General features: G+C 53.5%; 2 protein-coding genes and 1 pseudogene across 2 annotated transcripts; all 3 read left to right on the forward strand.

Moving 5' to 3' along the window:
- The first annotated feature begins 5946 nt into the window (after positions 1-5946).
- Positions 5947-6624, forward strand: LOC142067841 (feather keratin Cos1-1/Cos1-3/Cos2-1-like). Its single transcript, XM_075116816.1, has 3 exons — positions 5947-6004; positions 6124-6126; positions 6308-6624. Exon 3 carries the CDS (start codon positions 6310-6312, stop codon positions 6622-6624), a length of 315 nt encoding a protein of 104 aa, XP_074972917.1. The 5' UTR covers positions 5947-6004; positions 6124-6126; positions 6308-6309.
- A 6569-nt stretch (positions 6625-13193) lies between these two features.
- On the forward strand, positions 13194-13871 carry LOC142067819 (feather keratin Cos1-1/Cos1-3/Cos2-1-like). The gene is made up of 3 exons (XM_075116787.1): positions 13194-13251; positions 13371-13373; positions 13555-13871. The coding sequence occupies exon 3, from the start codon at positions 13557-13559 to the stop codon at positions 13869-13871; it is 315 nt and encodes a 104-aa protein (XP_074972888.1). The 5' UTR covers positions 13194-13251; positions 13371-13373; positions 13555-13556.
- A 1235-nt stretch (positions 13872-15106) lies between these two features.
- LOC142068096 (cyclin-Y-like protein 1) lies at positions 15107-19835 on the forward strand (annotated as a pseudogene).
- Positions 19836-21934: the final 2099 nt, after the last annotated feature.

A 21934-nucleotide genomic window follows, 5' to 3' on the forward strand; every position in this document is an offset into this window, starting at 1 on the left:
ATGGGCACAGGCAGGTGAGATAGCGACCTCATATAGCCCTTCAGCACCTGGCAGGGCCCAGCTGCTCTCCAGATAGGCAGGGCTGAGGTAATGCACAAGTCAGGGTTAGTATCGGCCACACTCCCTGCGAAGCCAACACCCTCACAAGGCCCTCACGGCTTGTTTCAGCCGTCCACCTTCCCTGCGCAGATGCCTTGTGGCACAAATGACTGTTAATGCTAACATCTAGTTATGCTTTTCAGTTATACTTTGAAAGTTCCTTTTGGACCTTGGCCTTCAGCCGCAGGCAATGCTCTAAATCCTGGCATCCATCCGTGGTCTCCTGGGAGCAGAAAAGGAACTCCTGGAGGCACTGCTTGGCGCACAATAACATCTCAGGCACACAGCGCCCCACGAAGCGTGTGAGGTTCCACTCATGCCCTTCCTGCCCTCAGGTCGTGGGCTGACCACGGAGGACCTCACCCTGGAGCAGGTGGATGTACCGTGAAGGACACTGTGACCCCGTAAAGAGCTTGCACTGGAAGAGGTTCCTGGCAGGAACTGCCCTCCTGCGGAGAGAAGCCCACGCTGGAGTAGGTCCTCTGGCAGGAGCTGTGACCCCGTGGGGGACCCATGGTGGAGCAGCCCATGAAGAAATGCAGCCCGGTGGAAGGACCCACGTTGGAGAATTTTGTGAAGGACCTTCTCCCGTGGGTGGGGCCCCACCGTGGAGCAGGGGAGCAGCGTGAAGAGGAAGGAGTGCCAAGAGACTATGTGTAACGCAGAGTCCGCAACCCCCCTTCCCATTCAGAGGTGAGGCTCACAGGACGGTAGCTCCCCAGGTTCTCCTTTCTACCCTTTTCAAAGATGGACACACTCTTTCCCTTCTTCCACTCCCCAGGGACTTCACCTGACTGCCATGGCCTTTCAAGACCATGGAGAGTGTCTTGGCAGCTACACCAGCCAATTCCCTCAGGACTCTGGGATGCATCTCATCAGGTGCCATAGACTTGTGGATGTTCCGGTTCCTCAGGTGGTGGGAGGGGCTTTAGCCCCCTCGTCTCCATCCTGCGGTCCATTGGCTTGAGAGGGTTGAGGAGAGAGGCTACCAGCGAAGACTGAGGCAAGAAAGTTGTTGAGTACCTCAGCTCTCTCCTCGTCTCTTGATTCTAGGCAACCATTCTTGTTCAGCAGGGCGGGTGCACTTTCTTTAGCTTTCTTTTTCTGGCTGTCGTACCTGTAGAAGCCCTTTAGTTATTCTTTGCATCCCTTACCTGTCCCCGCTTCCACTGCTTCCACTGCTTGCGCGGTTCCCTCTTGCTCATTAGTTTGACCAGCATATCTCAGCTCAGCCGTACTGGTCTCTTCCCTTCCTTGCCTGATTTCTTACACCTGGCAACTGCGAGCTCCTGTGCTCTATGGAATGCACCTTCCAAGGTCTGCCGGCACTTCTGTTCCCTTGTCCCTGAGGACCTCTTCCCAGGGGGTCCTGCTGACTAACTCCTTGAAGAGCTGGAAGGCTGCTTTCTGTACGAACCTTCCCACGATCAAAAAATCCCCAAACTTCCACCAACGGCACCAGCGTCTGAGCCAGGTGTTAATCGGGTGAATAATCAGTGAGAACATCCAAGGGCAATGATAGCTAGGGCAGATCCCCTCTTCCTCTGCCACACCATGCAGTGCCCCGTGCGGCCCAGCGGGTGGTTGCACAGATTTGCAAGGCTGAGGTGCCTGGCGGACTGCACATCCCCACCTCCCATCAGAACGAGCACCTCCAGGACAAAAAAGGTTTCTTGCATGGGCCTAAAAGAAGACACAGGTGAGCGACTGACCCTTCCTCCCATGGTACTGTAGAGAGAGCACCGACCAGAACAGCCCATGCTCTCTCTTTGCAGCTCACGGCAAGTACAATCCCATCCTGGCGCGCGAGGGAAGAACAGTTCCATGGCAGAAGCTCTCTCACCACCTTCTCTTTTCCCTCAGGCCACCAACCCCAGCCCCTCTCAGAAAGAGGATCTTTGGGTGCAGATCTCTGGGCGCGTAGGGGAAATAGGGCTGCCACGGGAGTGCTGAGGGCCTTTGCCCACAGCTCAGCCTTGCACAGAAGGGCCTCCTGCCAGGCTGCCAAGAGAAGAGAACTGTACTGGGCCCCTTCTCCTAGGTCCCTCCTCCCCTGAAGCCTACCGCTCGTGGAGAACAGCCTTTGGTGCTTGAACCTCAGAAATTTGGGCCTACAAAGACAGCCGAGATCATCTGCACTGACCTGCCTGTGAGACGTTGAGAGGGAACGGGCTGGGAAAGAGAGTCAGTGAGGGGCTGGATGGTTGGGGAAAGAAATGCAAGGTGGAGGGGGTCTGAGGCAGCCAAGGGAGTGGGTGTTTCTCCTCTGTCACCGGTTGTCATTCAGGACTCCTCCTAGCAGAGTCAGAAAGAGCTGAAGAGAGCAGGTGTCGTGGTTTAGCCGGCAGCTCAGCCCCACACAGTCGCTCGCTCACTCTCCCACCGGTAGATGGGGGAGAGAATCAGAAGGGTAACGCTCGTGGGTTGGGATAAGAACAGTGAAATAATTAAAATTAAAAGAAACAACAACAAAAATGCAATGTAAAGAGAACAACGAGAGGCGTGAAACCCGGGGTCGGGGGGAGGGGAAGGGAGAGGGGAGAGGGGAGGGGAATGAACCACCAAAACAAACCGCACGCGACGCAACCGCTCACCGCCCGCCGACCCAAAGCCATGCCTCCTCTGAGCCGCAGATTGCCCACCCTTGATATACTGGTCATGGTGTCACATGGTATGGAACGAACATGCCATTGGCCAGTCGGGGTCAGCCGCCCCGGCCGTGGCCTTGCCCCTCCCAGCCTCCCGCCGACGCGGCAGAGCGTGGGAAGCTGGAAAGGTTGTCGACACCCCCACCCCCCCACCCCCCACCCCACCCCGGAGGAGAATTAACCCCTTCTCAGCCAAAACCAGCACAGCAGGTCATCAACAGAGTAGCTCCCATTCACGGCTTTCCTCCCGCGCAGACCGTGGGGACTCCTTGTACATTTGAGGCTACGGCAGGAGGTTTGGTGAGCTGTGCTCTGCCCATGGCTCTAAACCTGCCACTGGTTCCCAGGTACACAAGCACAAAGGCCACCTGACATCACTGCCCACCGTCCTCTGAAGGGAACAACAGTGGGAGGAAGAGACTGCTCCTGATGGCATAGATAGGAAGCAGGAAAAAAAGAAAAGCATGGCAATGTAAAAAGCACACATGGCACTTCTAATTACCATAGTTGTTGCAGAACCAGGAAGACCTTGGCTGGCTTCCAAACACACCCGGCTGATCTCTCACGCTCCCTCCTCCACAGGACAGAAGGAGATAGAAAGGAGAAAGTAAGGTGAAAGTAAGGCTGTGGGTCAAGGTAAAGACAGGGGGATTACTAACCAAATGCTGTCACCCTTAAAGCAGGCTCGACTTGGGGAAGATTCATTTAACATAGTGCCAATTACAAATAGAGCAGGATGGTGAGAAACAGACCAAAACCCTCTAAAACACCTCCATGCCCACCTCTTTTTCACAGCCTCGACTTCCCTCCTTCGTTCATGGCTCTCTCTCTCCTCCACCCGCAAGCAGCACAGTGTAATGTGGAATGGGGGAGCGTTGTGGCAGGACACAACAGTTCCTTCCTGCCACTCTTTTCTCCTCACATTTTTCTCTGCTCCAGCATGAGTCCTTCCCATAGGCTGCAGTCTTTCAAGACCAGCTCCATCATAGGTCCAGTCCACGGCCTGCAGTCCTTCTGGATAAGACTGCCCCAGCATGGGGGTCCTCCAGGGCCCGCAGTTGGTGCCAGGAGCCTGCTTCAGCGTGGGCTCTGCACAGGCCACAGTTCCAGCAGGGGATATCCACCTGGTCCAGCACGGGGTCCTCCATGGGCTCCTGGTCCAGCGCGGGATCCTCCATGTGGATATCTGCTCCACTGTGGTCTCTCCCACAGGTTGCCCAGCAATCTCTGCACCATTGCCTGAAGCACCTCCTCCTCCTCCTCCTCCCTTTCCTCTGGCCTTGGTGTTTGCGGGACTGTTTCTCAAATGGTTTACTCTCTCCATTCCTCATTTCCTGTGTAGTCTTTTGCCCTTTCTCTAAGATGTGTTAGCCAGCATTGCTAACGGGCTCAGCGTTGTGCAGCAGATAGTCCGTGTTGGAGCCGGTTGGAACTGGCTCTGTCAGACATGGCGGTAGCCACTGGATTCTTCTCACAGGGGGCACCCCTGCACCCTTCTCCCCCACCTCCCAAAGCCTTGCCACAGAAACAGGCTGCAGTGGGTCCAAGGGAGTATGAGGCACAGTTAGAGGGATACGAATTCCAAGAGAGAGGAACCAGTCCAGGCTTCAGTAAGGCATGGATGGAATGCTGAATAAGCTTAAGATAAATGGTATTATTCCTCATGCTTAAAGATTTTGAATAAGTGCTCTAATATGACAGCTATCTAATGTCCTTGAACTTGAGTTTGAAAGCGGCTCCCATGGGAAGGGCAGTCAGGCCTGGCTGAAGCCTCCCAGCAGCACCACCTGGACATGATCTCAGCAAGGTCAACAAAGGGAGAAGGGTGGCCCTCGGTTACACTGCCTCTAAGCTGGAGCAAAGACAAGGCAGACTAGGGTGGAGGACGCACTTAGGTCCCTTACAAGGTACCTGCAGCCTCTGTCACAAAGAGGGAACTTGCCTGACCTCCCTCATGAAACAGCAGCAGAGTTTCTGCAATTGGGCCCTGAAGCACATGTCCCTGCCTTCCTAGACACAGGTGCTGTGCCCTCAGATTCAGGTTTCTGTGGGGAGCATGGGACTCCTGGTGCTTCAACACCAAAGGCGTCCTCAGCTGCTTGACTCTCCCTGTGCCACCCAGAAAGTCAGTCCCACGTCTCACAGCAGAGCATCATCTGGACCCTGGTCCCTTCACTCCAGTACCCACTCGGTGCGAGGTCGTAGGCCCTGCCTCACTCAGCACCAGGCTGAGTGGTGGCATTGGCGTGGACATGAGGAGCCTCTGTCCCGCCCAGTCACCAGCAACACTGCCTCGTCAGGGGATACAATGCCAGGATAACGGCCTGCATAGGCGGGCAGCCTTTCTTGCTCTTTCTCCCCGTACGTAAAGCAAGAAAGGGAGGACGCGAGAGGGCACAAGGGACTGCATTTTGGTTCTCTGAGCAGCTCTCTGCCAGGCCAAAGGCACCACCGTTCAGCTGCAGATGGGCTCCTTCTGGCAAGGGCAACGTGCTGCTCTGCAGTTCTCCTGGACGCACCACGGGACAGTCCCCCTGCTGTGACCTGCGCACGTCCCCATGATGAGGCTCACACAAGTACAGGCTGACCGACGTGTGCTCGTGCATGCCTCCATGGGAGCACGCAAAAATCTGTATGCTCACGTAACGCAAGCCAGGAAAACATAGACTCGTCAAGGTTGGAAAAGACCCCAAAAGATCACCAAGTCCGACCGTCAATCACCAAGTCCACATCAGCAACTGTGGACTCTGCTGAGCAGATGCTGGGGGCTAGATGTGACATGACCTCTCACATGGGAGCCTTTGTGCATCCGGACAAGAAACATGAGAGCGATGCCCATTTCCTGCAAACTTTGCCACAAACAAGCCCACAGGTATGACCCAGGTGCACATCATCACCTGCCTGCACGGCAGGCCGCCAGCACTTGATCTGAGTCTTCTGCCTGCGCTGACGTGTTTCTATCCTGGAAATCCTCAGGCCTCTCATCCCAGCACTTACAGAAGCCTTCATCTGGGAAAGCACGTGGCGTAAGCCAGGAAATGAAAAGGCAGCAGTGCAGGAAGCCAGGACACAGCCCGTACCATTAGCCGGGATGGTCCGCATTTGACGTGAGCTTGTCAGAAAATTATTACTTCCCCAAAGGGTGCCTCTGGGCCTCAGGCAATGCAGGTCTACTATAAAAGGCAGCCCAACTCTCTGTCGTCTCATCCACTTCTCTCGCCTCCTTCTCCTTGGGAATCAGGTGAGAGTGAAGCCTCGTCTCCTCCTCCTCCTCCTCCTTCAGGATCAGGTCTTTCCTCGATGGGTGCCTCAGCCGATATGGGCTGTCCTAGCCCAGGGCTGGGAACTGATTCTCATGGGAGAGGGAAGGGGAGAGGAGGTCTTCCCGAGAGAGGGGCTGGGACTTAGTTGAGGTGGCTCGTGGCCTTTGGGCTGGGCAGCGCGTGCTGGGCCAGGAGGTGCCTTGGCTCCACTGTGGTTGGGTGCAGTGCTGCCCCTCATGTATCCCTGTGCTCTGCTTCTTCCCTGCCCTCTCTCCCAGGTGCACCGCTGGACCAGAGACATGTCCTGCTACGACAAGTGCCAGCCCTGCCAGCCCTGCTCGCCCTGTGGCCCGACCCCACTGGCCAACAGCTGCAATGAGCCCTGTGTCAGGCAGTGCCAGAACTCCATCGTCGTCATCGAGCCCTCCCCCGTGGTGGTGACCCTGCCCGGCCCCATCCTCAGCTCCTTCCCACAGAGCACCGTTGTGGGCTCCTCCACCTCCGCTGCTGTTGGCAGCATCCTCAGCTGTGATGGAGTGCCCATCAACTCCGGGGGCTTTGACCTCTCCTGCATTACGAACCGCTACTGTGGCAGCAGATGTCGACCCTGCTAAAGCGGCTGGCAACAACTTTGGCCAAGAACTTCCAAGACCTCAGAACATGGTGCTGCTGGACAGGAGACAGAGCTTCAGGGCACTGTATTCACCTCCTCGGGCCACTGTTTTGCTCTTCTAATCCCTTCTCTCTCTTCTTTACCTTTCCTGTCACCGCCTCCCCACACCAGCCTAGCGGGGACCTGTTGGCCTCCCTCCCTCTGCAGGGCGGGCAGATGGACACCCTGCAGGAGCTCCACCGCATCTTAGTGGCTGCCCCTGTGGCTGCTCTCTGTGAACCACCTCCTTTTCTTCTTCGGACTCATTAAAGTTGTGCTGCATCCAAGCTTGGGCCTCCGAGTCCTCCTTCCTTCTGCGGCAGCTCTTCCAGTCTGCTCAGGGAAGAGGTGGAGCAAGGGGAGGGTGGGACTCACCGCAGTAGATTTTGGTGTGTGCCCTTTCCCCTGGAGCTAACAAAGACAACCCTGGCTACTCCACAGCCAATGGCTATCAGCGAGAGCATGGCTGCAAAGGGCGGCAGGAGTGGGGAATGGGAAGACAAGAATGCACACGGACAGCCCACAGCCTCCTCTCCACCTTCCCCTCCACTGCATTACGCCATCTAGAGCCCGTGGCCGGTACACATGGGCACAGGCAGGTGAGATAGCGACCTCATATAGCCCTTCAGCACCTGGCAGGGCCCAGCTGCTCTCCAGATAGGCAGGGCTGAGGTAATGCACAAGTCAGGGTTAGTATCGGCCACACTCCCTGCGAAGCCAACACCCTCACAAGGCCCTCACGGCTTGTTTCAGCCGTCCACCTTCCCTGCGCAGATGCCTTGTGGCACAAATGACTGTTAATGCTAACATCTAGTTATGCTTTTCAGTTATACTTTGAAAGTTCCTTTTGGACCTTGGCCTTCAGCCGCAGGCAATGCTCTAAATCCTGGCATCCATCCGTGGTCTCCTGGGAGCAGAAAAGGAACTCCTGGAGGCACTGCTTGGCGCACAATAACATCTCAGGCACACAGCGCCCCACGAAGCGTGTGAGGTTCCACTCATGCCCTTCCTGCCCTCAGGTCGTGGGCTGACCACGGAGGACCTCACCCTGGAGCAGGTGGATGTACCGTGAAGGACACTGTGACCCCGTAAAGAGCTTGCACTGGAAGAGGTTCCTGGCAGGAACTGCCCTCCTGCGGAGAGAAGCCCACGCTGGAGTAGGTCCTCTGGCAGGAGCTGTGACCCCGTGGGGGACCCATGGTGGAGCAGCCCATGAAGAAATGCAGCCCGGTGGAAGGACCCACGTTGGAGAATTTTGTGAAGGACCTTCTCCCGTGGGTGGGGCCCCACCGTGGAGCAGGGGAGCAGCGTGAAGAGGAAGGAGTGCCAAGAGACTATGTGTAACGCAGAGTCCGCAACCCCCCTTCCCATTCAGAGGTGAGGCTCACAGGACGGTAGCTCCCCAGGTTCTCCTTTCTACCCTTTTCAAAGATGGACACACTCTTTCCCTTCTTCCACTCCCCAGGGACTTCACCTGACTGCCATGGCCTTTCAAGACCATGGAGAGTGTCTTGGCAGCTACACCAGCCAATTCCCTCAGGACTCTGGGATGCATCTCATCAGGTGCCATAGACTTGTGGATGTTCCGGTTCCTCAGGTGGTGGGAGGGGCTTTAGCCCCCTCGTCTCCATCCTGCGGTCCATTGGCTTGAGAGGGTTGAGGAGAGAGGCTACCAGCGAAGACTGAGGCAAGAAAGTTGTTGAGTACCTCAGCTCTCTCCTCGTCTCTTGATTCTAGGCAACCATTCTTGTTCAGCAGGGCGGGTGCACTTTCTTTAGCTTTCTTTTTCTGGCTGTCGTACCTGTAGAAGCCCTTTAGTTATTCTTTGCATCCCTTACCTGTCCCCGCTTCCACTGCTTCCACTGCTTGCGCGGTTCCCTCTTGCTCATTAGTTTGACCAGCATATCTCAGCTCAGCCGTACTGGTCTCTTCCCTTCCTTGCCTGATTTCTTACACCTGGCAACTGCGAGCTCCTGTGCTCTATGGAATGCACCTTCCAAGGTCTGCCGGCACTTCTGTTCCCTTGTCCCTGAGGACCTCTTCCCAGGGGGTCCTGCTGACTAACTCCTTGAAGAGCTGGAAGGCTGCTTTCTGTACGAACCTTCCCACGATCAAAAAATCCCCAAACTTCCACCAACGGCACCAGCGTCTGAGCCAGGTGTTAATCGGGTGAATAATCAGTGAGAACATCCAAGGGCAATGATAGCTAGGGCAGATCCCCTCTTCCTCTGCCACACCATGCAGTGCCCCGTGCGGCCCAGCGGGTGGTTGCACAGATTTGCAAGGCTGAGGTGCCTGGCGGACTGCACATCCCCACCTCCCATCAGAACGAGCACCTCCAGGACAAAAAAGGTTTCTTGCATGGGCCTAAAAGAAGACACAGGTGAGCGACTGACCCTTCCTCCCATGGTACTGTAGAGAGAGCACCGACCAGAACAGCCCATGCTCTCTCTTTGCAGCTCACGGCAAGTACAATCCCATCCTGGCGCGCGAGGGAAGAACAGTTCCATGGCAGAAGCTCTCTCACCACCTTCTCTTTTCCCTCAGGCCACCAACCCCAGCCCCTCTCAGAAAGAGGATCTTTGGGTGCAGATCTCTGGGCGCGTAGGGGAAATAGGGCTGCCACGGGAGTGCTGAGGGCCTTTGCCCACAGCTCAGCCTTGCACAGAAGGGCCTCCTGCCAGGCTGCCAAGAGAAGAGAACTGTACTGGGCCCCTTCTCCTAGGTCCCTCCTCCCCTGAAGCCTACCGCTCGTGGAGAACAGCCTTTGGTGCTTGAACCTCAGAAATTTGGGCCTACAAAGACAGCCGAGATCATCTGCACTGACCTGCCTGTGAGACGTTGAGAGGGAACGGGCTGGGAAAGAGAGTCAGTGAGGGGCTGGATGGTTGGGGAAAGAAATGCAAGGTGGAGGGGGTCTGAGGCAGCCAAGGGAGTGGGTGTTTCTCCTCTGTCACCGGTTGTCATTCAGGACTCCTCCTAGCAGAGTCAGAAAGAGCTGAAGAGAGCAGGTGTCGTGGTTTAGCCGGCAGCTCAGCCCCACACAGTCGCTCGCTCACTCTCCCACCGGTAGATGGGGGAGAGAATCAGAAGGGTAACGCTCGTGGGTTGGGATAAGAACAGTGAAATAATTAAAATTAAAAGAAACAACAACAAAAATGCAATGTAAAGAGAACAACGAGAGGCGTGAAACCCGGGGTCGGGGGGAGGGGAAGGGAGAGGGGAGAGGGGAGGGGAATGAACCACCAAAACAAACCGCACGCGACGCAACCGCTCACCGCCCGCCGACCCAAAGCCATGCCTCCTCTGAGCCGCAGATTGCCCACCCTTGATATACTGGTCATGGTGTCACATGGTATGGAACGAACATGCCATTGGCCAGTCGGGGTCAGCCGCCCCGGCCGTGGCCTTGCCCCTCCCAGCCTCCCGCCGACGCGGCAGAGCGTGGGAAGCTGGAAAGGTTGTCGACACCCCCACCCCCCCACCCCCCACCCCACCCCGGAGGAGAATTAACCCCTTCTCAGCCAAAACCAGCACAGCAGGTCATCAACAGAGTAGCTCCCATTCACGGCTTTCCTCCCGCGCAGACCGTGGGGACTCCTTGTACATTTGAGGCTACGGCAGGAGGTTTGGTGAGCTGTGCTCTGCCCATGGCTCTAAACCTGCCACTGGTTCCCAGGTACACAAGCACAAAGGCCACCTGACATCACTGCCCACCGTCCTCTGAAGGGAACAACAGTGGGAGGAAGAGACTGCTCCTGATGGCATAGATAGGAAGCAGGAAAAAAAGAAAAGCATGGCAATGTAAAAAGCACACATGGCACTTCTAATTACCATAGTTGTTGCAGAACCAGGAAGACCTTGGCTGGCTTCCAAACACACCCGGCTGATCTCTCACGCTCCCTCCTCCACAGGACAGAAGGAGATAGAAAGGAGAAAGTAAGGTGAAAGTAAGGCTGTGGGTCAAGGTAAAGACAGGGGGATTACTAACCAAATGCTGTCACCCTTAAAGCAGGCTCGACTTGGGGAAGATTCATTTAACATAGTGCCAATTACAAATAGAGCAGGATGGTGAGAAACAGACCAAAACCCTCTAAAACACCTCCATGCCCACCTCTTTTTCACAGCCTCGACTTCCCTCCTTCGTTCATGGCTCTCTCTCTCCTCCACCCGCAAGCAGCACAGTGTAATGTGGAATGGGGGAGCGTTGTGGCAGGACACAACAGTTCCTTCCTGCCACTCTTTTCTCCTCACATTTTTCTCTGCTCCAGCATGAGTCCTTCCCATAGGCTGCAGTCTTTCAAGACCAGCTCCATCATAGGTCCAGTCCACGGCCTGCAGTCCTTCTGGATAAGACTGCCCCAGCATGGGGGTCCTCCAGGGCCCGCAGTTGGTGCCAGGAGCCTGCTTCAGCGTGGGCTCTGCACAGGCCACAGTTCCAGCAGGGGATATCCACCTGGTCCAGCACGGGGTCCTCCATGGGCTCCTGGTCCAGCGCGGGATCCTCCATGTGGATATCTGCTCCACTGTGGTCTCTCCCACAGGTTGCCCAGCAATCTCTGCACCATTGCCTGAAGCACCTCCTCCTCCTCCTCCTCCCTTTCCTCTGGCCTTGGTGTTTGCGGGACTGTTTCTCAAATGGTTTACTCTCTCCATTCCTCATTTCCTGTGTAGTCTTTTGCCCTTTCTCTAAGATGTGTTAGCCAGCATTGCTAACGGGCTCAGCGTTGTGCAGCAGATAGTCCGTGTTGGAGCCGGTTGGAACTGGCTCTGTCAGACATGGCGGTAGCCACTGGATTCTTCTCACAGGGGGCACCCCTGCACCCTTCTCCCCCACCTCCCAAAGCCTTGCCACAGAAACAGGCTGCAGTGGGTCCAAGGGAGTATGAGGCACAGTTAGAGGGATACGAATTCCAAGAGAGAGGAACCAGTCCAGGCTTCAGTAAGGCATGGATGGAATGCTGAATAAGCTTAAGATAAATGGTATTATTCCTCACGCTTAAAGATTTTGAATAAGTGCTCTAATATGACAGCTATCTAATGTCCTTGAACTTGAGTTTGAAAGCGGCTCCCATGGGAAGGGCAGTCAGGCCTGGCTGAAGCCTCCCAGCAGCACCACCTGGACATGATCTCAGCAAGGTCAACAAAGGGAGAAGGGTGGCCCTCGGTTACACTGCCTCTAAGCTGGAGCAAAGACAAGGCAGACTAGGGTGGAGGACGCACTTAGGTCCCTTACAAGGTACCTGCAGCCTCTGTCACAAAGAGGGAACTTGCCTGACCTCCCTCATGAAACAGCAGCAGAGTTTCTGCAATTGGGCCCTGAAGCACATGTCCCTGCCTTCCTAGACACAGGTGCTGTGCCCTCAGATTCAGGTTTCTGTGGGGAGCATGGGACTCCTGGTGCTTCAACACCAAAGGCGTCCTCAGCTGCTTGACTCTCCCTGTGCCACCCAGAAAGTCAGTCCCACGTCTCACAGCAGAGCATCATCTGGACCCTGGTCCCTTCACTCCAGTACCCACTCGGTGCGAGGTCGTAGGCCCTGCCTCACTCAGCACCAGGCTGAGTGGTGGCATTGGCGTGGACATGAGGAGCCTCTGTCCCGCCCAGTCACCAGCAACACTGCCTCGTCAGGGGATACAATGCCAGGATAACGGCCTGCATAGGCGGGCAGCCTTTCTTGCTCTTTCTCCCCGTACGTAAAGCAAGAAAGGGAGGACGCGAGAGGGCACAAGGGACTGCATTTTGGTTCTCTGAGCAGCTCTCTGCCAGGCCAAAGGCACCACCGTTCAGCTGCAGATGGGCTCCTTCTGGCAAGGGCAACGTGCTGCTCTGCAGTTCTCCTGGACGCACCACGGGACAGTCCCCCTGCTGTGACCTGCGCACGTCCCCATGATGAGGCTCACACAAGTACAGGCTGACCGACGTGTGCTCGTGCATGCCTCCATGGGAGCACGCAAAAATCTGTATGCTCACGTAACGCAAGCCAGGAAAACATAGACTCGTCAAGGTTGGAAAAGACCCCAAAAGATCACCAAGTCCGACCGTCAATCACCAAGTCCACATCAGCAACTGTGGACTCTGCTGAGCAGATGCTGGGGGCTAGATGTGACATGACCTCTCACATGGGAGCCTTTGTGCATCCGGACAAGAAACATGAGAGCGATGCCCATTTCCTGCAAACTTTGCCACAAACAAGCCCACAGGTATGACCCAGGTGCACATCATCACCTGCCTGCACGGCAGGCCGCCAGCACTTGATCTGAGTCTTCTGCCTGCGCTGACGTGTTTCTATCCTGGAAATCCTCAGGCCTCTCATCCCAGCACTTACAGAAGCCTTCATCTGGGAAAGCACGTGGCGTAAGCCAGGAAATGAAAAGGCAGCAGTGCAGGAAGCCAGGACACAGCCCGTACCATTAGCCGGGATGGTCCGCATTTGACGTGAGCTTGTCAGAAAATTATTACTTCCCCAAAGGGTGCCTCTGGGCCTCAGGCAATGCAGGTCTACTATAAAAGGCAGCCCAACTCTCTGTCGTCTCATCCACTTCTCTCGCCTCCTTCTCCTTGGGAATCAGGTGAGAGTGAAGCCTCGTCTCCTCCTCCTCCTCCTCCTTCAGGATCAGGTCTTTCCTCGATGGGTGCCTCAGCCGATATGGGCTGTCCTAGCCCAGGGCTGGGAACTGATTCTCATGGGAGAGGGAAGGGGAGAGGAGGTCTTCCCGAGAGAGGGGCTGGGACTTAGTTGAGGTGGCTCGTGGCCTTTGGGCTGGGCAGCGCGTGCTGGGCCAGGAGGTGCCTTGGCTCCACTGTGGTTGGGTGCAGTGCTGCCCCTCATGTATCCCTGTGCTCTGCTTCTTCCCTGCCCTCTCTCCCAGGTGCACCGCTGGACCAGAGACATGTCCTGCTACGACAAGTGCCAGCCCTGCCAGCCCTGCTCGCCCTGTGGCCCGACCCCACTGGCCAACAGCTGCAATGAGCCCTGTGTCAGGCAGTGCCAGAACTCCATCGTCGTCATCGAGCCCTCCCCCGTGGTGGTGACCCTGCCCGGCCCCATCCTCAGCTCCTTCCCACAGAGCACCGTTGTGGGCTCCTCCACCTCCGCTGCTGTTGGCAGCATCCTCAGCTGTGATGGAGTGCCCATCAACTCCGGGGGCTTTGACCTCTCCTGCATTACGAACCGCTACTGTGGCAGCAGATGTCGACCCTGCTAAAGCGGCTGGCAACAACTTTGGCCAAGAACTTCCAAGACCTCAGAACATGGTGCTGCTGGACAGGAGACAGAGCTTCAGGGCACTGTATTCACCTCCTCGGGCCACTGTTTTGCTCTTCTAATCCCTTCTCTCTCTTCTTTACCTTTCCTGTCACCGCCTCCCCACACCAGCCTAGCGGGGACCTGTTGGCCTCCCTCCCTCTGCAGGGCGGGCAGATGGACACCCTGCAGGAGCTCCACCGCATCTTAGTGGCTGCCCCTGTGGCTGCTCTCTGTGAACCACCTCCTTTTCTTCTTCGGACTCATTAAAGTTGTGCTGCATCCAAGCTTGGGCCTCCGAGTCCTCCTTCCTTCTGCGGCAGCTCTTCCAGTCTGCTCAGGGAAGAGGTGGAGCAAGGGGAGGGTGGGACTCACCGCAGTAGATTTTGGTGTGTGCCCTTTCCCCTGGAGCTAACAAAGACAACCCTGGCTACTCCACAGCCAATGGCTATCAGCGAGAGCATGGCTGCAAAGGGCGGCAGGAGTGGGGAATGGGAAGACAAGAATGCACACGGACAGCCCACAGCCTCCTCTCCACCTTCCCCTCCACTGCATTACGCCATCTAGAGCCCGTGGCCGGTACACATGGGCACAGGCAGGTGAGATAGCGACCTCATATAGCCCTTCAGCACCTGGCAGGGCCCAGCTGCTCTCCAGATAGGCAGGGCTGAGGTAATGCACAAGTCAGGATTAGTATCGGCCACACTCCCTGCGAAGCCAACACCCTCACAAGGCCCTCACGGCTTGTTTCAGCTGTCCACCTTCCCTGCGCAGATGCCTTGTGGCGCAAATGACTGTTAATGCTAACATCTAGTTATGCTTTTCAGTTATACTTTGAAAGTTCCTTTTGGACCTTGGCCTTCAGCCGCAGGCAGTGCTCTAAATCCTGGCATCCATCCGTGGTCTCCTGGGAGCAGAAAAGGAACTCCTGGAGGCACTGCTTGGCGCACAATAACATCTCAGGCACACAGCGCCCCACGAAGCGTGTGAGGTTCCACTCATGCCCTTCCTGCCCTCAGGTCGTGGGCTGACCACGGAGGACCTCACCCCGGAGCAGGTGGATGTACCGTGAAGGACACTGTGACCCCGTAAAGAGCTTGCACTGGAAGAGGTTCCTGGCAGGAACTGCCCTCCTGCGGAGAGAAGCCCACGCTGGAGTAGGTCCTCTGGCAGGAGCTGTGACCCCGTGGGGGACCCATGGTGGAGCAGCCCGTGAAGAAATGCAGCCCGGTAGAAGGACCCACGTTGGAGAATTTTGTGAAGGACCTTCTCCCGTGGGTGGGGCCCCACCGTGGAGCAGGGGAGCAGCGTGAAGAGGAAGGAGTGCCAAGAGACTATGTGTAACGCAGAGTCCGCAACCCCCCTTCCCATTCAGAGGTGAGGCTCACAGGACGGTAGCTCCCCAGGTTCTCCTTTCTACCCTTTTCAAAGATGGACACACTCTTTCCCTTCTTCCACTCCCCAGGGACTTCACCTGACTGCCATGGCCTTTCAAGACCATGGAGAGTGTCTTGGCAGCTACACCAGCCAATTCCCTCAGGACTCTGGGATGCATCTCATCAGGTGCCATAGACTTGTGGATGTTCCGGTTCCTCAGGTGGTGGGAGGGGCTTTAGCCCCCTCGTCTCCATCCTGCGGTCCATTGGCTTGAGAGGGTTGAGGAGAGAGACTACCAGCGAAGACTGAGGCAAGAAAGTTGTTGAGTACCTCAGCTCTCTCCTCGTCTCTTGATACTAGGCAACCATTCTTGTTCAGCAGGGCGGGTGCACTTTCTTTAGCTTTCTTTTTCTGGCTGTCGTACCTGTAGAAGCCCTTTAGTTATTCTTTGCATCCCTTACCTGTCCCCGCTTCCACTGCTTCCACTGCTTGCGCGGTTCCCTCTTGCTCATTAGTTTGACCAGCATATCTCAGCTCAGCCGTACTGGTCTCTTCCCTTCCTTGCCTGATTTCTTACACCTGGCAACTGCGAGCTCCTGTGCTCTATGGAATGCACCTTCCAAGGTCTGCCGGCACTTCTGTTCCCTTGTCCCTGAGGACCTCTTCCCAGGGGGTCCTGCTGACTAACTCCTTGAAGAGCTGGAAGGCTGCTTTCTGTACGAACCTTCCCACGATCAAAAAATCCCCAAACTTCCACCAACGGCACCAGCGTCTGAGCCAGGTGTTAATCGGGTGAATAATCAGTGAGAACATCCAAGGGCAACGATAGCTAGGGCAGATCCCCTCTTCCTCTGCCACACCATGCAGTGCTCCGTGCGGCCCAGCGGGTGGTTGCACAGATTTGCAAGGCTGAGGTGCCTGGCGGACTGCACATCCCCACCTCCCATCAGAACGAGCACCTCCAGGACAAAAAAAAATCCTCCTTCCTTCTGCGGCAACTCTTCCCCTCTGTTCTGGTGAAAACTTATATTTTACAGAGCATTATGTTGGGTACCGAATTCGACACTTTCTCATTCTCAGCGGAAGGAGACTATAGGAATCACTGTAGTGGGTTATCTTTGTTACCTTTCCTTTGTGGCTGTGTAAGACATTCCTTGCTCATTTACATCTAGGACCTTTACTTCCTCTTTGCCTTGTTTATCTCTTCCCAGATATGCCTGGATCACTTTCTGTGAATGAGGATCCCAAACCTTGAGTGAGGAGCCTGTGGCTGCTGGAGGGCAATGACGTTAGTAACCCCTCTGTTTCTCTGGGAAGGATGTCCTGAAGCTCTTGATGGACTTGTGCTGAGGCAGGAGAGTTGAACAGAGGATGGCCTCATAGGATAGCAGGAGTGGGGATATGGAGGAAATAATACCAGGGGACAGCCCACAGCCTTTTCTCTGTCCTCTTCTCCGTCCATTACCCAATCTAGGTTTTACAGCAAGCACACATGGGCACAGGCAGTTGAGATACAGTCCTTCAGCACTTGGCAGGCCCCAGAGGCTCTCGAGATATGCAGGGCTGAGGTAATTCACATGTAGTTAATATTAGTATCAGCCACAAAATGGAGTCTCCATTCCCTATGAACTCAGTGGCCCTATGGGCCACTGCAGCTCCAGAAGACAACGCACTGCCAAAAGCGCTATGGCTGCTCTGTGGTACTTTGTCTCCTCCAAGCCTGGTGCAGCTTTCCTGGACCTCTAAGGTTACATCAACTGCCACATCCCAGCTCTGGTCCGGAAATGCTCTCTGCAAGAGCCGTTACTCCCTTGTCCTGGTTTCAGCTGGGCTAGAGTTAAATTTCTTCATAGTAGCTAGTATGGGGCTATGTTTTGGATTTTTGCTGGAAACAGTGGTGATAATGTGGAGATGTTTTAGTTGTTGCTAAGTAGCACTTACACTGGTCAATGACTTTTTCAGCTCCCCGTGCTCTACTGGGTGCACAAGAAGCTGGGAGGGGACACAGCAAGGACAGCTGACCCAAAGTGACCCACGGGATATCCCGTACCATATGACGTCATGCTCAGTATATAAAGCTGGGGGAAGAAGAAGGAAGGGCGGGACATTTCGGAGTAATGGTGTTTGTCTTCCCAAGTAACCGTTACACATGATGGAGCCCTGCTTTCCTGGAGATGGCTGAACACCTGCCTGCCCATGGGAAGTAGTGAATGAATTCCTTGTTTTGCTTTGCTTCCACACGCAGCTTTTGCTTTACGTATTAAACTGTCTTTATCTCAAACCATGAGTTACCTCACTTTTACTCTTCCGATATTCTTCCCCATCCCACCAGGGGGAATGAGCGAGTGGCTGTGTGGTGCTTGGTTGCTGACTGGGGCTAAACCACAATACCCCTTCATCCCTGTGGGCCATTGTGATGACAGTGGGACACATTTCTGTGTTCAGCAGCTTCTGTATTCTACCTCTGTTGGTCATGCTCAGCCCTTTTTTGTTGGCTGATATTCCTGGGCACTGGCAGGACCAAAATCCTTGGCATATCAGAGGCCTTGGCCAGGAGGCGATGCCGAGGCAGAAGGATGTCCATACACTTCTGGAGCGCTGAAGACTGCCTTCCCCAGAGGAAAAGGTTATATCAGGCAGAGAGTCTTTCTGCCTGGAGGCTCAGTTATTAGAGCCTTCATCTGCCTCCTGGCCACCCAATTATGAATCAAGACAATGAAGGTGTTGAGGTACTGATGCAATCCTCTCTGTTTTCAGGGTCTGTGTAAGCCCATCTCCGCAGGCCTTGAGTGCCACAAAGCATCAGCTCCCTGCATATCACTGCAGGAAATCCCCAATTTCTGGCCATCATCCCACTATTTACAGGCAGATGGTGACTGGGCAGATGGCATTAGTGTACAGAGCATCCCTAATGCTGTTGGTCTTCTTGGCTGCCTGGGCATACTGCTGGCTCATGCTCAGCCGACTGTCAACCAACACCCCCAGATCCTTCTCTGCCAGGCAGCTTCCAGCCACTCCTCGCCAAGCCTTTGCATGGGGTTGTTCTTCCTTCAGGAACTCCTGAAGGCATTGCTGGGCTCAAAATAATGTCTCAGGCACACAGCACCCTGCGAACCATGCAAGGTTCCAATCATGTTCCTCCTGCCCTCTGTTCAGGACAGAGACACCATCTTTCTCCACCTCACTGGGTTCTGGGCACCTTCTTTCTGTGCCCAGAAACCAAGGCTTCACCTTCTTCTCGATGAGAACTGCTGCCCAAGCACTGAGATCAGTTGCCAGCACCCAGTTCCTCTTCACTGTGTGTGTGTGACCCCCATGGGCAGCCCCACAGGGTCAAGCATCCATTGAGCCCTAGGGACACGGCAGTACAGGACAGGCACCAACCAAACCATAGCACAAACGCTGAGCATGACCCTGCCCATATTCAGCTCCCATTGCTCCCCAGGTGCTCTGAGGCAGGGCCAGCCTGAGCTCTGCTCCACTAACATTGCTCCTCACATGTAGGCCAGGGCCTTCCCAGCACTGCAGTCCCTGGCTGTTGGAGATCTGTCATTGCCCCTTATATGCTCCATGTGGCTTCTTGTGATAAGAGAGCCTCTGTCCTCTTTGCAGACACCCTTTAAGCAGTAGACTACTGGATGAGGTCTGTATTGAACCTTCTGTTCTCCAGGGAGAAAAGACTTAACTCCTTCAGTCTTTTCTCATAGGACAGGTTCTGCAGCCCTTTGGTCATCTTTGACACATAAAAGGTGGTGGCAGCAGACAGCAGATCAGGATCAGCGGAGGCCGAGTCAGGGGACTTGGATCCCAGTGGTAGCAGTCACCACAACCAGCAAGCAACCAGGATTTCCTAGGTGATTTAGCCTTAGAACGTAATCCATCTAATTATCCCAGAGCAAGAAAAATTTTCCTGAGAAAGTCTCAAACAGATGTGCAAGAGAAAAGGAGGAGTAACCACATCAACCATGTTTCTCCTGGGCAGCTTACAAAACTATATAGTTCATGCTCAACAATATTGCTAGATGTCTGCACCCAGTCAGTCAACCTAATCTTAGAAGGACAATAAAGTGCAACATTAACAATATTCTAACATATAAAGAACAGAGATTCAGACAGATGATTGGGTATTTTTGAGGAGAAATCTCACCCCTTCACACAGGAAGAAGTTCCAGATGACTACTACAAGCATGGCCCTGATCACAAGCACATCTACCAGTTTGTTTTACACGTCTCAGTGCTGCACAGCTGGCAGCTGAATATGCAATATGGTTTATCTGGAAAGGCATTTAACCTATGCAGAGATTGACATATGCCCTAGTAACTGTAAGAGGATAGCCCTAGCAGCTATAATGCTGGATTATAAAGTAGGGATGATCAGTGTATATGGAATGGGGATTATTGCCAAACACTGAAGGATTTCTTGAAGGACCATGACCTCAGCGATAGCCAGGAAGAAGGGGAAAAATGTGCCACCCAGCAGGCAACACAAATATTTTTCCTGGTGGCAGGGAAAGTCTTCATCATTTTTGACACAACGCTGGTGGTGTAGCAGATCTCCACAAAGGAAACCTGATGAAGAAATGCAGCAAGGTCTGCAGGTGCTGATTGCTCAATGCAGTGACAAGGAGGAGGCCATTCCCCACCAGGGTTACAAGATACATGGAGAAGATAATGGCACACGGGGCCATGTGCCCACCTAGGGATGTCAGGAAGCCCAGGGAAATTAGATCAGTTACAGGTGTCTTGCTTGCCTTTGCCATCGCTCTAAAAATTACAAAGGAGGTTATCTCAAAGTGAAAAAACATGCTGCCTGAAGGAAGGCCCTAGCTAATAAAAATTTCAGCTGAACATTACAAATAATCATCTGCACTAAGCCAATTCTGTCCCCAGAATGCATTCTCTTAAAACAAAGGTGGATATAAATGGAATTTAAGGATGTTATAAAAATAATAAATTGTGGGGGTTATTTTCCAGTTCAGCTACTCCTGATGTGCAGCTCTTGTCAGCTGGAAGAAGGTAATGAGGATTTTTTAAAAATGTGGTCCTTTTTGACTCTGATCCATGCAGTTCTCCCTTGTGTGATTTTATTCTTTCCAAGAATAGTTGCAATTTCCCAGTTCTCAGAAAGGTTTCAAATGGGAGACTTGTCCATGTTCTATCCTGACTGTGTTCCTGGTCTTGTCCACCACCTTATACTTTTTTGCTTATGTTTATGTCTCTCAAGGGCATCATATTGTCCTGTTTGGAGTATCTTTGTCATGTTCTTCGGTGTGTTCGACCTTGGCTGCAGCATGCCCGCTCACTTTTTATCAATCCCCCTCCACCACAAGACAAGGGGGAAAAATTAGGTGAAAAACTTGTGGATCAAGATAAAGACATGGAGATCAAATATCAGGCACCCTCACAGTCAAAACAGACTCAACTTGGGGAAGATTAATGTAAATTATTACCAATTAAAAATAGAATAGGATGGTGAGAAACAAAGAAAAAAAAAAAAACAAAACAAAAAACTAAAACCAGTTTTACGTATGGTTCTCAATGATACTTGAAAGATTCTTTGACCTCCACCCTCAGCTCCAGGTAGTGATTTAAATACTTAGAAACATAGAATTATAGAATGTCCTGAGTTGGAAGGGATCCTGTCATGGTGTAGTCCCAGTCAGCAACTAAGCACCACGTGGCTGCTTACTCACTCCCCCCACCCCTGTGGAATCAGGGGGAGAGAACCAGAAGAGCAAAAGCAAGAAAACTCATGGGTTGAGCTAAGAACTGTTTAATAATTAAAATAAAATAGTAATAGTAATAATGGTAATGATAATAATAATAATAATGATTATGATGATAGTAATAATAACAATGATAGAAGAAAAAGGAAAATAGTGAGAGAGAATTGGAAGAGCAACTTATGGGTTGACATAAGAACAGTTTAATAATCAGAATAAAATAATAATGATAATAATATTGGTCATGATAATAACAACAATAATGATAAGATAATAAAAAGGAAAAGTCAAAAAGGGAAAAAAAACCGAGAAACACAAACGATACAGCTGCTCACCACCTGCCGACCGACGCTGCCTGTCCCCGAGCCGCAATGGCTGCCTCCCCCCCCCGGCCAGCTCCCCCAGGTAACATACTGGGCATGATGTTACATGAGATAGAATATCCTGTTGGCCAGTTTGGATCTGCTCTCTCAGCTGTGCCCACTCTCCTCCTGGCTTCTTGTGCACCCAGCAGAGCATGGGAAGCTAGAAGAGTCCTTGACTAGTACAAGCGCTACCCAGCAACAGACAAAACATCAGTGTGCTAGCAACATTGTTTTCATACTAAGTCCAAAGCACAGCACTGTACCAGCTACAGTGAAGAAAATTAACTCTATCCCAGCTAAAACCTTATCTCTGCTTCGCAAATTTCATACTGATTGATTCCTGAGGTCTGAACTTACCTTCCTTTGAACCCCCAGTACTGTCTTTACAGCAAGTGTCTGGTTCAACCATTCATTCAATCTCCAGGACCTTACAACAGCACTAAAGGTTCTGCGTGTTTGGAATTGAGAACAATATGTACAGGAAGCCCTTCATCTCAGAACTAGTCATTGTGAGGAATGCTTGAAGGTGTTGGCAACCTCTAGTTCCCTTTCTCATGATA

This window comes from Phalacrocorax aristotelis, chromosome 23 (genome assembly GCF_949628215.1).
Source record: "Phalacrocorax aristotelis chromosome 23, bGulAri2.1, whole genome shotgun sequence".
In the NCBI taxonomy this organism is placed as follows: domain Eukaryota; kingdom Metazoa; phylum Chordata; class Aves; order Suliformes; family Phalacrocoracidae; genus Phalacrocorax; species Phalacrocorax aristotelis.

What these genes read in the sequence shown, in the direction of transcription:
- LOC142067841 (XM_075116816.1), top strand. Translation starts at nt 6,310, where the DNA reads ATGTCCTGCTACGACAAGTGCCAGCCCTGCCAGCCCTGCTCGCCCTGT.
- LOC142067819 (XM_075116787.1), top strand. Translation starts at nt 13,557, where the DNA reads ATGTCCTGCTACGACAAGTGCCAGCCCTGCCAGCCCTGCTCGCCCTGT.